The 15,908-nt window shown below is 31.1% G+C and overlaps 1 protein-coding gene across 1 annotated transcript in view; it reads right to left on the bottom strand.

The window, feature by feature from the left end:
- The window catches only part of LOC126892855 (venom allergen 5.02-like), a 33,958-nt gene extending 20,592 nt beyond the window's left edge, over positions 1-13,366 (bottom strand). Inside the window, exon 1 of the mRNA XM_050662657.1 lies at positions 13,080-13,366. Within this exon, the coding sequence (XP_050518614.1) occupies positions 13,080-13,199 (120 nt within the window). The 5' untranslated portion in view covers positions 13,200-13,366. The remainder of the gene's footprint in view (positions 1-13,079) is intronic.
- Positions 13,367-15,908: the final 2,542 nt, after the last annotated feature.

Raw genomic sequence — 15,908 nt, 5'->3', positions numbered from 1 at the left:
ATTTGGTTTTAGAAATGCTATGGGAACTAGGGAGGCACTTTTGCGCTTAACATCCTATTACAAAAATGCCGTGACCAAAGAAAAGATGTATTTGCATGTTTCGTGGACTTCGAAAAGATATTCGATAAAGTACAGTAAGTAGGTATGTAAAATTAATGCAAATACTGAAAAATATTGGAATAGATGACAAGGATATTCGTGTCATTAAAAATTTGTACTGGAATCGAACTGCTGTCGTAAAAATTGGAGATAACTACACCGATGAAATCTCCATACAACGAGGAGTCAGACAAGGGTGCATTTTGTCGCCAACATTGTTCAATATTTACTCGGAGCAGTTATTGAAAAAGGCACTTGAGAGACAGCCATATGGAATAAAAATCAACGGGGAACTACTTAATGTAAATAGATATGCAGACGATACAGTTATTCTGTCAGATAATATTGAAGGTCTTCAAATTCTGCTTGATCGTATTCACGAGGTAGAAGAGTAAATGGGCATTAAATAAACTCAAACAAAACCAAATTTTTAGTGTTTAGTCGTGACTCACATCTCGATGCAAAACTTCAATTAAACGGAGTCCAAATTGAGAAAGTTCACAAAATGACATATTTGGGAACTGTGATAACGGACCAACTAGATCCAGACATAGCAATAAATCTTAGATCTTAATCTTAAAAGAAGTCAGTTTGTAAGGGTTGACACGAAGACGTCATCTTGCATGCCATTAGAATGTGGGGTACCTCAGGGTTCAGTTCTAGGCCCTATATTGTTTCTGATATACATAAATGACATCTCTAGTCTGAACATTAAAGGTAAAATATGTCTCTTTGCAGATGATACTAGTATTACTTGGAGTAACACGGATATTATGGATCTTCGCAATACCATAGCTACAGACCTAGTCACCATTAAATCGTGGTGCGATTCGAATCTCCTGTTATTTAACGTTTCTAAAACCAAAGTCCTACCTTACAACAGTATGATGCAACCTTTAGTACTTAATAACAACAGTCTAGAGGTAGTTGAATCGGTGAAGTTCTTAGGGCTTATTGTGGATAAGTCTCTAAAATGGAACTTGCACATTGATGCCTTACACAAAAAATTAAGTTCTGCTTGTTTTGTGCTAAGATCAGTTGCTACGGAAATGAATTTGTCAACATCTAGGACCGTTTATTATGCCCTTTTTGAGTCTCATCTTCGGTACGCCCTTCCATTCTGGGGTACGTGTTTTGCGACTCAATTTGAGCGTATTTTTAAACTACAAAAGAGAGCTCTTCGTTACTCCCTGAGACTCAATAGCAGAGTTCATTGCCAAGAATTCTTTAAAAAATTTAAAATATTAACTCTTCCTTCTTTGTTTGTTTTTAAATCCGTTTGTTTAATCCGCAAACATGCATCAGAAGGTCCAGAGAGACCCACTCACAACTATCCCCTTAGAAACGTGGAGCATAATCTTTATCTGCCAACCCCACGGTCTGAGCTGGTTAAGTGCTCTATACTATACAATTCGAGAAAAATGTACAATCACCTGCCATCTAACATCAAATCTATTGCAGCATTTCCCGCTTTTCGCAAGGCCTTGAAAGCTTATTTGCTGGAGAGAGCTTTTTATACAGTGAATGACTTTTTTATAAACGATTTGAATTCAGCAAATTGACTTGCAGGATTATTACTTTCGAGTACTTTTATACATATTTGCAGCGGCATAGAACTTTTGATTTACTTTCCCTTTTCCTCGTTCGCCTTCTTTTTGCTTTGACGTTGTATACATATTGTTTGAAAAATTTGTAATTTTTTAATGTGTACTTAATAACTATAAAATTATATTAAGCAGTATAACTCACGCCATTTACTTGGTGTCTGTTTGTTTTTGTTTTGTTTGTAGTTTTTTATTATTTTTTGTTTTTTATTGTATTTTTTTATTTTGTATAAGCTTTGTCCACAAATTGGTAAAATTTTTTGACAATAAAGCATACCTTACTTACTTACTTACGTAGAATAGCAATGACTAAAACTACTTTTATGAAAATGAAGTCATTTCTTTGCAATAATCATCTCAGTTTAGAACTAAGACAAAGAATGGTTAAGTGCTATGTTTGGTCCGTACTTTTGTATAGTGCAGAAGTGTGGACGCTAAAAGTATCGATCATGAACAAAATTGAAGCATTGGAAATGTGAATGTGAATTGGCATGTGGAATGCTGAAGATACCTTGGACAGCAAGGAAAACTAATGGAGAAGTACTAAGGAGGGTCAACAAAGATAGAGAACTGCTAAAGATTGTTAAACAATCGTGGTTAATGGTGCGCAATGCGCACCATTAGACGACGTTCCACTTCACCACATAACACAAAATTTGATAAAAACAAAACATAATCGAGCAAAACTAACTATATCAGTGTTTAAATTGATAAATAAATAAAATATGTAAGTACCTACTATTTAAACTATATTTCTATCAAGAAAAAAAGTTATCGCTTATTTTCTCAGTCACACAAACAATATCATATAACCAGGGCCGCGTTTAGGTCAATTGCCGCCCTAGGCAATTCTCTAGTAGCCGCCCTTCAAACATGTACCATTTTTGCGAAAAAAAAAATGCAAGCAGAATTTTTTATTTAGGGAGCGTTCAAGTATTATGTAACACGATTTTTGAAGATTTTTGACCCCCTCCCCCCCTACGTAACGCAATTTTTGAAAATGTTTGACCCCCCTCCCAACCTGCGTTACGTAATACTTGAACGGTCCCTTAAATAAGAAATGTATTGTTTGAAAATGTATTAAAATGAGGAACATAGAATTTATAAAAAATAATATTTTACACAAGTGAGAAGAACAAAAATCACACTGATCACAGTATGGTATGAATTCACTTTTGACCGGTGAAAATAAACACAGAATGTTTTACATAAAAATGAAAAATTATGATTATGTATAATTTGCAATTTGCGCTAGTATAAGATAGGAATGTGTTGCGATAGCAGTAGCCGTTATTTTTTAACTGTTATTTCACTGAAGCTATTTCACACTGTTACATCATTTTCATAACAACTGAAATATTCAGGTAGCTGACTACTTTTTTAATTATTGTAGACCTATAGGAAGAAAACCTACCCGTGTCCTGTCTAGAGTTCACGTCCGTTTTTTTAATTATTAACAATTTAATTTGTATGCAATTTCTACATACATTACATATATGCAATTTTATTATAAATGTATTAATTAATAAAGGGTCTACTTTGTTAAAACATTTCTTGAAAAAATTATTATAAATTGTTCTATATGGTCTACATAATGTTCAGAAAAAAGTCACACCATTTTTAGAGTCGGGTTTGGGGGGAAGAGAGGGGAGAAATCGGTAAATTCGTAGTTTTTTAAGTTTTTCGTCAATATTTCTAAAACTATGCGGTTTAGCATGAACAACCTTCTATACAAAAATGTTCTACATTAAATTTGAAACAAAAAAGGTCCTCTGCATAATCCGTCTAAAATGAACGGCTCCAAAGTTATGGAGGTAGTATAGTATAATTGGTCCAAAAAAGGTCTAACCCAGACATTAAAAGTAAAAGTTTTCCTCCAACACCAAATTGTTCTATATGGTCCAGATATTATTCAGTAAAAAGTTACACCATTTTGAGCGTCCCGTTTGGGGGGTAAATAGAGGAGAAATCGGTAAATTAGTAGTTTTTTTTATGTTTTTCGTCAATATTTCTAAAAATATGCTTTAATGTTCTATACAAAAATGTTCTACATTAAATTTAAAACAAAAAAGGTCCTATACATAATTGTTATAAAATCAACGATTCCACAGTTACGGAAGGTGAAAAGTGGAGGTTTTCGATACTTTTTATATTTTTTGAGCAATTTATAATAATTTTACTGATTGAAATAAATTTTCTTTAGCAGGATTTGCTATTTCAGTGGCCGATGGTATGTTAGTGATAATCCCTTGAAGAATTAAACGTCAACCTCACCACCCAAAATCATCTTCAATTGCCCAAAAAATATAAAAAGTATCGAAAACCTCCACATTTCTCCCTCCGTAACTCTGGAACCGTTGATTTTATAACAATTAAGGATAGGACCATTTTTGTTTTAAATTTTATGTAGAACGTTTTTGTAAATAACACTGTTTACGCTCAAACATAGTTTTAGAAATATTGACGAAAAACGTAAAGAAATAACTAATTTACCGACTTCTCTCCCATCTCCCCCCCAAACCGGACGCTCAAAATGGTGTAACTTTTTACTGAACAATATGTGGATCATATAGAACAATTTGGTGTTGGAGGAACACTTTTACTTTGGATGTCTAGGTTAGGCCTTTTTTTGGACCAATTATACTATACTACCTCCGTAATTTTGGAATCGTTCATTTTAGAAGGATTATGTATAGGACATTTTTTATTTCAAATTTATTGTAGAACATTTTTGTATAAAATGTTGTTCATGCTAAACCTCATAGATTTAGAAATATTGACGAAAAACGTAAAAAACTACGAATTTACCGACTTCTCCCTTCTCCCCCCTCTCCCCCCCAAACCCGACGCTCAAAAACTGTACCTTTTTTCTGAACATTATATGGACGATATAGAACAATTTGGTGTTCGAGGATAACTTTCACTTTGGATGTCTGGGTTATGTCATTTTTTGAATCAATTCTATCATACTATTAATGATCATAGAAAAAGTTAAAGTATATTTTAATAAATAAATTATTTTTATTAAATAATAATTTATTGAACATAATTTATTCATTAAAATATACCTTAACTTTTTCTATGATTAATAATGATAGTATCATTACAAAAAATGGATTTTTGAGAAAATATTATTTTTTCAAAAATTATTTAAAAATTAGACTGTTTATTAATTATTAAATGTCTAGACAAATTGCATATTTGTAATTTACACAAAAGTACATACAAATTAAAAAAAGAAGAAATATCAAAATTCATTGAGTAGATTCCAAGATATAGAAAATGGTAGTAGTTTTAAGTTGCTTTTTTAGTTTTTGAACTCGTGCATTTTTCGGCTCCCGCCAGGTAGCTGACAACTTTTTGAAGTTATACTTCTTTACGGGCGTAATGACGGTGAAATTTTATATGGGAAAACCTAGCGACCGGGCGCATGCGCATTATAACTTTGTTCTGATTGGATGTTCAAATGACATGACAAAAATTATCCAATATGGCAGCTGTGGCACAGCTGTGGGACTGCGTTTGGTTATAATGTATGCTTGTTGCGTTTTAAAATTTGTAGGAAGAGAAACAACAAACAAAAAGTTAGTTAATGGTTATACTGCCTTTTTAAATAGTTTTCATATTATATTTTTGGACTTATTTACATAGAAGAGATGATTGTTTCATGCCAATGTGAAAGCTCATCAAACTGTGCCTAGTATGAGTGCCGCAGATCTCGCTTATTCAAAGCTAAAGAATCTTTCACTGGTAAGTGTTTTATAAATAGTTGATGAAATTTTGTTATGATATTTGAACATAGCCACTTTGCACGACGCAAGTGATTGCGAAATTTATTAGTCGTTATACGGGCTCCGATACCTACCTTGAACCTACCAAAATACATAAGTAGTATGTAATACTTTTATTTACATAATTTATATTTATATTTACATAATATATTGTCTTCTTACTCTATGTTTTGTTGTATTTTTTCAATTCTAAATCATTTCAATTCAAAATCAAAATAATTTAATTTACATAAGTTAAAAATGTCAAAAGGTTAATCTGTTTAGTTAGACGATCTTCGCACATAATGACAAGCTGTCTCTGTGGCGCAGTTTTAATGCGAGAGAATCCCAATACAACGCAAATACCAGCCGCGTGGTAAGTTGGTTCGAATCCCAATAGAAACTTTTATTTTTTTATTTTTTTTTATACATTTTATGATTGTAAGTATATTTATTATATAATTTTATTTTCAGAAAATACGTATTTAGTTAAAAATTTTTCCGACAATTAATGTTCAGAAATCATTTGTGGCATTTTTAGTGTGTTTGTGTGTGTTTTATTTTTTTATTATTTTAATTTTTGGCACTGTTTTAATAAAAATGTTTGAGAAGTAGTAAGTATAAATTAATTTAATATTTAAATGAAATATAAATAAAAAGTATATTAATTTCGTTTATAATCATATAATCATATAATAGAAGTATAACTTCTTACGTGCGTACAAAGTACACACACATTCTTTTTAATTATTGTTGACCTATAGGATGAAAACGTACATGTTTCCTGCCTAGAGCTCGCGTTCGTTTTTTAATTATTAAAAATTTAGTGCAATCAACGCAGAAGCTCCCCCTTCACTTACTATGACTTATCATCATTTGAACTACATTTTAAAAAATTCGAGTAAAATATTATCTTTCCGAATACCTATGTAAGAAGATGTTTTCTACGGACAAAATTTTTAAAGTTATTGTAAATGTTTATAAACTAGTATTTTTTACTATATTAGATAATTTTTTATACTAAAAAGTAGTCAGCTACCTTGATATTAATTTCATTGTCCCGAATATGGTCTATTTCTTGCTTATTTCCCTGGCTGGAGTATTATATCAGTGCGACGACACGAATATTATCTCCTTGTAATAATTCAGTTTGAAAATCCCAACTCTAACTCGATTTCCTACTGGTAATCTTTAATTTCTGCAATATGGCAATATTGATGTGATCAGTCAATTCACCGTCTTTGCGGAGCTTCTGGCGCCCTAATAATCACTAAATTTATGACTTCCGGTTTTTTGGATGAATAGTGTTAGGTTTAAGATAACAGAATGCTATGTTTGTTTTATTTTTGATATGAATGCAATTTCTTTTATTTAGAAACGAACGCCCACTTCTATTTCATTGATGGATAAATGATGAATATTCATATTTGTTATTCCTTTTAATTTTTAAATACAAATATTTTTTTGTACAGTATTTTTGCCGTCCCAGGGGCGTCATTTGATAGGGTTAGGGGGATGAAAATGACTGAAATTTACAAAAAATACTTTCAGTTTTCATCATTACATCATATAATATAATGTATTGTATATTATATAATGCTTGCCCCCCCCCCAATCAAAATTTCAAGACCCTGTGCCGCCCTCTCACAATTTGCCGCCCTAGGCAGCTGCCTATATTGCCTAATGGATAAAGCAGCCCTGCATATAACCCGAAAACATGTAAACGATAACTGCCAACCGGTAAATTATCTCCCGACGTTCGTTTGTGTCGGATAGATATGGCAGTTGCTACTAGATGGCCCGACAATATAGTTTTTGCAATTTTATTTAATAGGAGATTAGAAACATTGATGCGCACAATTACCCGACGCGCACCATTAGCCGACTCTCCCCCTACTCCTAGGAGAAACTACAGAAAAATTACGTAGATGGGCAGATAATTCGAAGATCTGTTAAATACAGACCAATAAGAGGAACTAGACGTGGGAAGTTAGGGGCGTAACAGAGGGCCCCGCAGCATGAAGCTTGCGGGGGGCCCCAATCGCTTAAGGGCCTCATCTTGTCATCTGATATTACGTTAAAATCTGTTATTGTTACATTATTTTACGTTGTCTGTTAAAATTTAAAAACGAAAAATTTCTAACTAGACGTATTTGCCAAGTGTAAGATCTAGAAACTTAATCCCTTCCGAACATTTATCCGAATTTATCCTTAATCCGAATACCGAAATTTGATGGCAGCGACAATAAACTATATAATGCTTTGTACGTGACTATTGAAAGATATTAGAATTGCAATTCGCCGAATTTAAGAACAATATTTTTAAATCTAAAAATGGGTTTTCTTTCTCTCTGTTCTTTACCTACTTTTAGTATTTCGATACAATATTATCGCCAGAAATTTCATATTGGTTTTTTGCATTGAATGTTGTTTATTTTGTGTTGTTTTACGGTTATAATTGCATCAGTTTGGTACGCATTTATTTAATAATTATTGACGACTTTTCTTGTATAATCATTGGACAATCTCTCAACAGATAAACGGTAAGATAAGGAAATTATAACACTTACGCTTTAGGGGAGTCAATGTTGAAAAACTTGCATTGTTTAGGTTTCGGAAAAAATCAAACAAGCGTATATTTTTCTAAAACATTTTTGTTAGTTTATGTATCTTAACTTAAAGTGAAAAGTTCTACTAACAGATGCCTTTAATTGTTTATTAATTCTTTAAACAATAAAACAGGTTTATATTAAATAATTTTAAAAGATATCGGTGAATTTATCATTTCACTTTGTTCAAAAATGTTTCTATTTGCTTTTTGATTATGCTGAATTTGAATATGACATTAAATCAGGGCCATAAGTACGATGTTGGGGGCCCCGAGGACAAATGTGACCTGGCGGCCCCCTACCGGGGGTCTGGGGTTAATCACCCAGCAGAAGGAGTCTGGGAAAATTGATATTTAACCACTTGAAAACGCATTTTAATGTATTCCATGACTGAAGTTTCCTGTACCTACGTATATTGCTATTTTAGTTGACCAACACAAAAATAATTTGAAATCACATTATTTTAAGCTAAATATTTTGCAAATATTTACAATAATGAATATATGTAGTATTATAACATCTTTTCTGTTTTCATAAAAAATATACTACATATAATGTTACTTACATTCTTCGGCTACAATGTAGGTTTTTAATCGCGTTATATTGCCTATAGGCAGTATAACGCGATTATAATCGCGGGGCCCCCTTCGTTGGGGGCCCCGAGAGCACTTATAGAGTATGTCTGCGTGGCTTCGAACTATATGAGAAACATTTTTATTATCAATTTTACAAAAAAAGTTATGCTTCATGAAATGCTCTAAATGGTCTTAAATCTGAGATACAAAATAAGCCAGATAAACCATCAGATATCAAAGCTTATCAATTTTATACGAGGTAAGTCAAAAAATAGTAATTTAACTCAAGGATAAAGTACTTTTATATTTAACAATATACAATTTTAATTTTAATATGTAATTACATCCTTGTAAATAAAAATTTAATTTTTCCAAATATTTCTCAAAATACCGATAACCAACATAATTTTATTACAATTATAATAATTATTTTATTATTAATTTTTTAATTTTACGAAAAAATTCTTTATAAAATTCTTATCAGATTCTTTATAAAAAGCTCTGCATTATCTCAAAACGAAGATTCAATCGTAATATATCACATTTTACCAACTTTATACGAGGTATGTCGAAAAATATGAATTTCTCTCTAAGAGTTAAGTACCTACCTTTATAGTTCACAATATTTCAACTGGAATAAGCATATTTAAACATAGTTTTTAATTGCGAACAACTTTTTATAATAAAATTTTTTAATATTGTAAAATATATAGGTTAGGAAAAATTAAAGAATATCCATGAACGAACATGTAAAACACATGTGTCACATGTGTAACATGTGTCACACAAACAGCAGCCTAGTGAAGTTGGTAGTGAAGTTGGTCTTGGTCAGGAAACAATATTTACTAATCTTACTCAAAATGAAAATGAAAACCCAGAAATAGAGTTAGACGCCGAGCAGATTAATTACGCTCGTTGTAGTTCCAGGTAACGTTTTATTTTTATTTGGGTAGATAGACTAATTTAAAAAATGCTTTTTAGTTCCCACCAAAGCCATAAATTCCACACAAAAAATGAAAATGAAATTAAAAAAAATCCTACGCTTTACTACAATCTTCTTCGAGCCACCTACAAGTGGAAAGTTATGTTGCAAAATTTTTCATTAAGTTATCACGGAAAATGATAAAAAGTTGGATTTTTTCTGACGGCGCGACTGCTCCTGGGTTAAAAGGGGCCCCATTTCAAATTCTGCGGGGGGCCCCCGACGGAGTTTGTTACGCCACTGTGGGAAGTGGACGTGGACCAACTTTGAATGCAGTTAAAGAAATAGTAAGATACCTAAAAGTTTAAAAGATTGGACAATGGAAGAAAGCTTTTCAAGGTAGTTCAAAGTTAATAGTTCAAAGTTATAAGTTTAAAACAGAGGGATCCGCTATCAACGAATTTATTCAACCTAGTATTAAAACAAATTGTAAGAAGATCAATTATTATAGGCCCAAACAGGACTATATTCAATAGCAAGGATCAGTGTACAGATTACTCGGATGAAGAATAGAAGACACTGAATGAATAGTCAATTTTTTTTCCTACACAATGGGTCTATTGAATAGAAAGAAGTATTTGCTTTTACTTACAAGTATTTAAGTATTTACTTAATAGTAATTGAATAAAGTCATTTCTTTAATGCTTTATTTAATTACTATTAGTAAATACTTAAATACGAGGAAGTAAAAGCAAATGCTTCTTTTTATTCAATAGACCCATTAATCTGCAAATTGCTCGTTATTTAAAAATTTAGTTAAACTGTTTTGTCGGTAGTCGTTAAAATCTAAATATAAAAATAATGAATGATAGCCTAATAAAATAAAAAAAAGTCAAAATGTAAATTCGTACAGGTTAAAACAAATTTTATATCAAAGTTTAGGTGGGTACAAAAGATATTTTCAAGAAAGTATCCAAATCTTACAAGGGGATCATTGTTTAAATAATTAAAAAGGGGTCATTTTTGCAAAATAAAATACTTTTTTAACTGCTGAGATAATCTACTTATCGATGAAGGTCTATGGGATTTTTTTCTGCAAAGTTGAAGAGAAAATCTTTCACACAAGGCTTACTAAGTTAAATTTGACCTCATATTTATTTAAATAATTGTATATAAAACTTTAAAAACAAATTTGCAAAAAAATATTTTTAGCGTTTTAAATAAGCACTATAAAATATCCTTTTTTACAGACTAAGTTGCACTATATTATCAGTATTAAGCAAAAAAAATTGGCCAAAAAATATTTAATATTTTTTGAGATATTGAATTTGTTTATTAAATGTTACTATATTTTCAATTGCAAAAACGCGGTTGTTGCCAAAGAAATATTCACCTGCTTAACATCTCATTATTTTTATTTTTATGTATATTTTCGATAAATGTATTGATAAATTCAAATTTCAATAAAACTCCCCCCGAAAATGCATTTGAAAATTATTCAAATTTGTTTATAAATTGTTTTTTTAGTAACGTCGCGGGGATTAAGTATTTTGAAATGCCGTTTCGATAATTGGGTTCCTGGGAATTTTTTACTAATTATCAAAATTTTTTTGTCGTTTTTTCTTCTTCTTTTTTTTCTTGAAGTTATATTACTACGGCCCCTTTTAGGGTTAAATTTTATTAAGAATCTCGAATCTCTGAGTTGTAGATTCTAGACCTAAAAATATTAATATTTAACTAAAATCTCTTAAATAAAATGTGGCTACTTACTGAGTTACAGGGTGTTTTATTTAAATATTTCAAAATTATTTTTACCAAGTACTTTAAAACTATTTGACGTATCCTTATCATACTTGGCAGAAACTGTAGCTATTATACACCCTACTAAATTGTGATTAATAAACGTTTCTAGCTAGTGCCAGAGGCGTACGACAGGGGATAGTGAATGATTGACCCTTCCCAAATTCTACGCCACTGAGTGAATTACTATTTTAGCGAAATTTTTCGATTCTCCAATACTTTGTATGTAAATAACTTTATTGGTATCGATAAAGTCATCAGTTTGAGAGATATTGGAAGTTTAAAATTAATGAATGAATGAATCAAAATAACTAGGCCGTTTCATTTTTAACGTCCAATATCTCGAAAACTAATGACTTAATCGTTACCAGTAAAGAGTATATTATTTACATAGAAAGTGTTAGAGAATCGAAAAATTTCGCTAAAATAGTAATTCCCTCAGTGGCGTAGAATTTGGGAAGGGTCAACCATTAACTATCCCCTGTCGTATGCCTCTGGTAGTAGCTAGAAACTTTTGTTTATCACAATTTAGTAGACTGTATAGTACCCACACTTTCTGCCAAGTATGATGAGGATACGTCAAATAGTTTGAAAGTACTTGGTAAAAATAATTTTTAAATTTTTAAATAAAACACCCTGTAACTCAGTAAGTAGCCACATTTTATTTAAGTGATTTTAGACCAATCTTAATATTTTTAGGTCTAGAATCTACAACTTAGAGATTCGACATTCTTAATAAAACTTAACCCTAAAAGGGCCCGTTGTAACAGAACTCCAAGAAAAAAAAAAGAAGAGGAAAAAAAGACAATAAAATTTGTTAATTAGTGAAAAATTCCCAGAAATCCAATTATTGAAACGGTATTTCAAAATGTTTAATCCCCGTGACGTTATTAAAAAAACAAATTATAAACAAATTTGAATAATTTTCAAATGCCATTTTAGGGGGAAGTTTAATTTAAATTTGGATTTATCAATACATTTATCGAAAATATCCAAAAAAATAAAAATAATAAGATTTAATACAGGTGAATACTTCTTTGGCAACAACCGCGTTTTTGCAATTGAAAATAGAGTAACATTTAATAAACAAATTCAATATCTCAAAAAATATTAAATATTTTCGGACCAATTTTTTTTTGTTTCATACTGATAACATAGCACAACTTTTTCTGTAAAATAAGATATTTTATGGTGTTTATTTAAAACGCTAAAAATAATTTTTTGCAAATTTGTTTTTAAAGATTTATATACAATTATTAAAATAAATAGGGGGTCAAATTTAATTTAGTAAGTCTTATGTGAAAGATTTGCCCTTCAACTTTACAGAAAGTAATCCTGTTGACCTTCATTAGTACTTGAATGACCTCAGCAGTTAAAAAAATATTTTTTTTTGCAAAAATGACCCCTTTTTAATTATTTAAACAATGATCCCATTGTATGATTTGGATACTTTCTTGAAAATATCTTTTGTACCCACCTAAACTTTGATATAAAATTTGTTTCAACCTGTACGAATTTACATTTTGATTTACATGTAGTGTAATTTTATTTTACTAGACTATGAACCAAACTATGGATTTATCTATCCATCAAGGTAAAAATGTATTTGATTGAAAATTGTACAGCGGAACGTAAATGTTTCGATCGATATGTGTATTTTAGAATAAAATAATATCAAAGAAAATAAATATAAAACTTACCACATTTCTTCTACGACAAACAGTATGTTCATCATTGCCGCATCTCAACGAACAATAATCGTTGCCCTTTGCCGCATAAAACACGAAAAACAAAACAAACAATTGAATACAGTGAATCATCGTGATGATTATTGGTCTATCAACGAAATGTGCAATTATCAACAGAACTTTGCCTTTTATAAGATTGTCCAGGTGTCACCTTATCAGAATTTGAAAAATCCTTACAACTTTTTAATTACAGTTATCAACATAACATGGTCACCTTTACCACATTAGAGATAGTTCGGTTGGACAGGAAATTTTATACAGTCACAGTAAAGTTTATGTGATGTATGAATAATCGGTATTTTAACAATCGTTAATACAATATCAAACAAATTGATGGGTCATTATCTGGTGAATGGATTTAAAGTCCGTAATCATATTATTATAAAACCCAAACAAACAACAAATGGATATACTCGGTCCATTGGTACTTTGATCAAATTTATTCTTCTTCTTCTCCTTTTTCTTTTATATAGGCAGTACTGCCTGTTTTTCTTCAACGGTGCGTTTCATTCTGTCCCTAAATTGTCATTCCATCTTTTCCTTGGAAGTTCTATACTTTTTCTCTTCTCTTCTTTCCTTGGGCGTCCTGCCTAACGGTGACTTGTCCCTGGCTATTCTTACTAGCCTTGATTTTATTACATCCTACTTACGTGTTGATTCCATTCTTGTTTTCTGTTCTTTACCCAGGTATTTATATTGGCTACCCCACATGTCCGTCTGATTTCCCTGTTCTGTAGTTCTTTTACAGCAATCCTTCTTAAGATCAGTGGCGTAGCCAGGGACGCGCCAAGTAACTTCGGCGCCGTCGTGCAAAATATTGATAAGCGCCTTTATCAAAATTATCAGGGTAGAAATATCAATCACTCCTTCACATTTCAACGTGGAAAACTATGAAATTTTTTCTACGTCTACCTAGATTTTTTTTTGAAGGAAATAATAAGTACACAGTACTGTTATAAAAACTAATATATTCTTCTTCCTTCTTGTATGGAGGCTTTAAAGCATGTTTATTCTTCAATATTTGCCTCCTAAATTGTTTAGATTATCGCACCATCTTTTTCTTGGTCTGCCAATAATTCTTCGTCAATTTGGTGACTTATCTCGTGCTATTCGTACTATCCTATCCTCTGCCATTCTACTAATGTGTTCGTTTCACTCCTGTTTCCGTTTTGTCACCCATCCATTTTATGTCTTCTACATTGCATGATCTTCTTATGTTTTCGCTTCTCTCACTATCCAACAGACTTTTGCCTGATATTCGTCGAAGTATTTTTATCTCTGTTGTTTCTAGTAGTGTAGTCGTTGTTAAAAATATTTTTTTTATATTGCATAATAAAACAGAACAGAATAAAAACCATGTTAAAGTTATACAGCATTACTTAAAATTATTAAAAAAGGTTGAAGATCAAAAAATGAAACATAATTACAGTGGAACCTCGATAACTCGAATTAATCGGGACCGCGGCCGATCCGGGTTATCGAAAATCCGGGTTAGCCGGAGAATATGGTAAAAATTAATTAAATACGGTATACTTACAGATAAACTCCGTTAGAATTAAAATAACATGAAATATATATAAATATGCACAGTACCTACACATCTAAATTACTAAAAATACGCAACCACAAACCTAAGCAAACGGAAGTGAACAATACAATATTGTATTTATACAGTCACAATCGGAACGATGTTTTGTTATTATGCATTAAGAATAGTGAAAACTGAGACCATTGATTAAAAAATAATTTTTTTAAAATAGTCTTTCTTAAACAATGCTAACACAGTTTGAAATAAAAATAAAGGAATACTACAGACAGGTGCCTGTTGTTTCTGCCGGCTTGTGCCATGAGTCATTTTTACTATCGTATAGTTCAAATTACACAAATACACATTATCTCTCAAATATTTTACACATTATCTCTCATTTTGATGAGAAATAAGCCAGAATTAAATTGAAAAAATAATTTTATTAACATTTCGACGCCCAGAACGGGTGTCATTGTCAAAATACAAAATATGTACTGAAAATCAAAATGTTTATCTGATGAAAATCGGTCCGGGTTAGTCGGACTTCCGGGTTATCGGGGGCCGACTTATCGGTGTTCCACTGTATATTGCGAAACAAATATACACTTATGTATACAAATGTATACTTATTATGATGTATACAAATGTATACTTATTATGATGAAAACCAACGGATATTTCTTATAGAAATTGATCTTTTCTTGCTTACCTTTGACAAATTCATTAATTAGATTTTCATTATTCAGGTCTTTTAAAAACTCAGATTCTGTAGAAATAATAGTAAGATTTTCTAGCCGTTCCTGACCCATTCTAGATCTTAAGTAATTGAAGCGTTTATTTGAAACACAACACTTGTCCACCTGTTTCCGTTTTGTCACCCATCCATTTTATGTCTTCTACATTGCATGATCTTCTTATGTTTTCGCTTCTCTCACTATCCAACAGACTTTTGCCTGATATTCGTCGAAGTATTTTTATCTCTGTTGTTTCTAGTAGTGTAGTCGTTGTTAAAAATATTTTTTTTATATTGCATAATAAAACAGAACAGAATAAAAACCATGTTAAAGTTATACAGCATTACTTAAAATTATTAAAAAAGATTGAAGATCAAAAAATGAAACATAATTATATTGCGAAACAAATATACACTTATGTATACAAATGTATACTTATTATGATGTATACAAATGTATACTTATTATGATGAAAACCAACGGATATTTCTTATAGAAATTGATCTTTTCTTGCTTACC

This window comes from Diabrotica virgifera, chromosome 9 (assembly GCF_917563875.1).
Source record: "Diabrotica virgifera virgifera chromosome 9, PGI_DIABVI_V3a".
In the NCBI taxonomy this organism is placed as follows: Eukaryota; Metazoa; Arthropoda; class Insecta; order Coleoptera; family Chrysomelidae; genus Diabrotica; species Diabrotica virgifera.
This window is presented reverse-complemented; position numbering and strand designations above follow the sequence as displayed.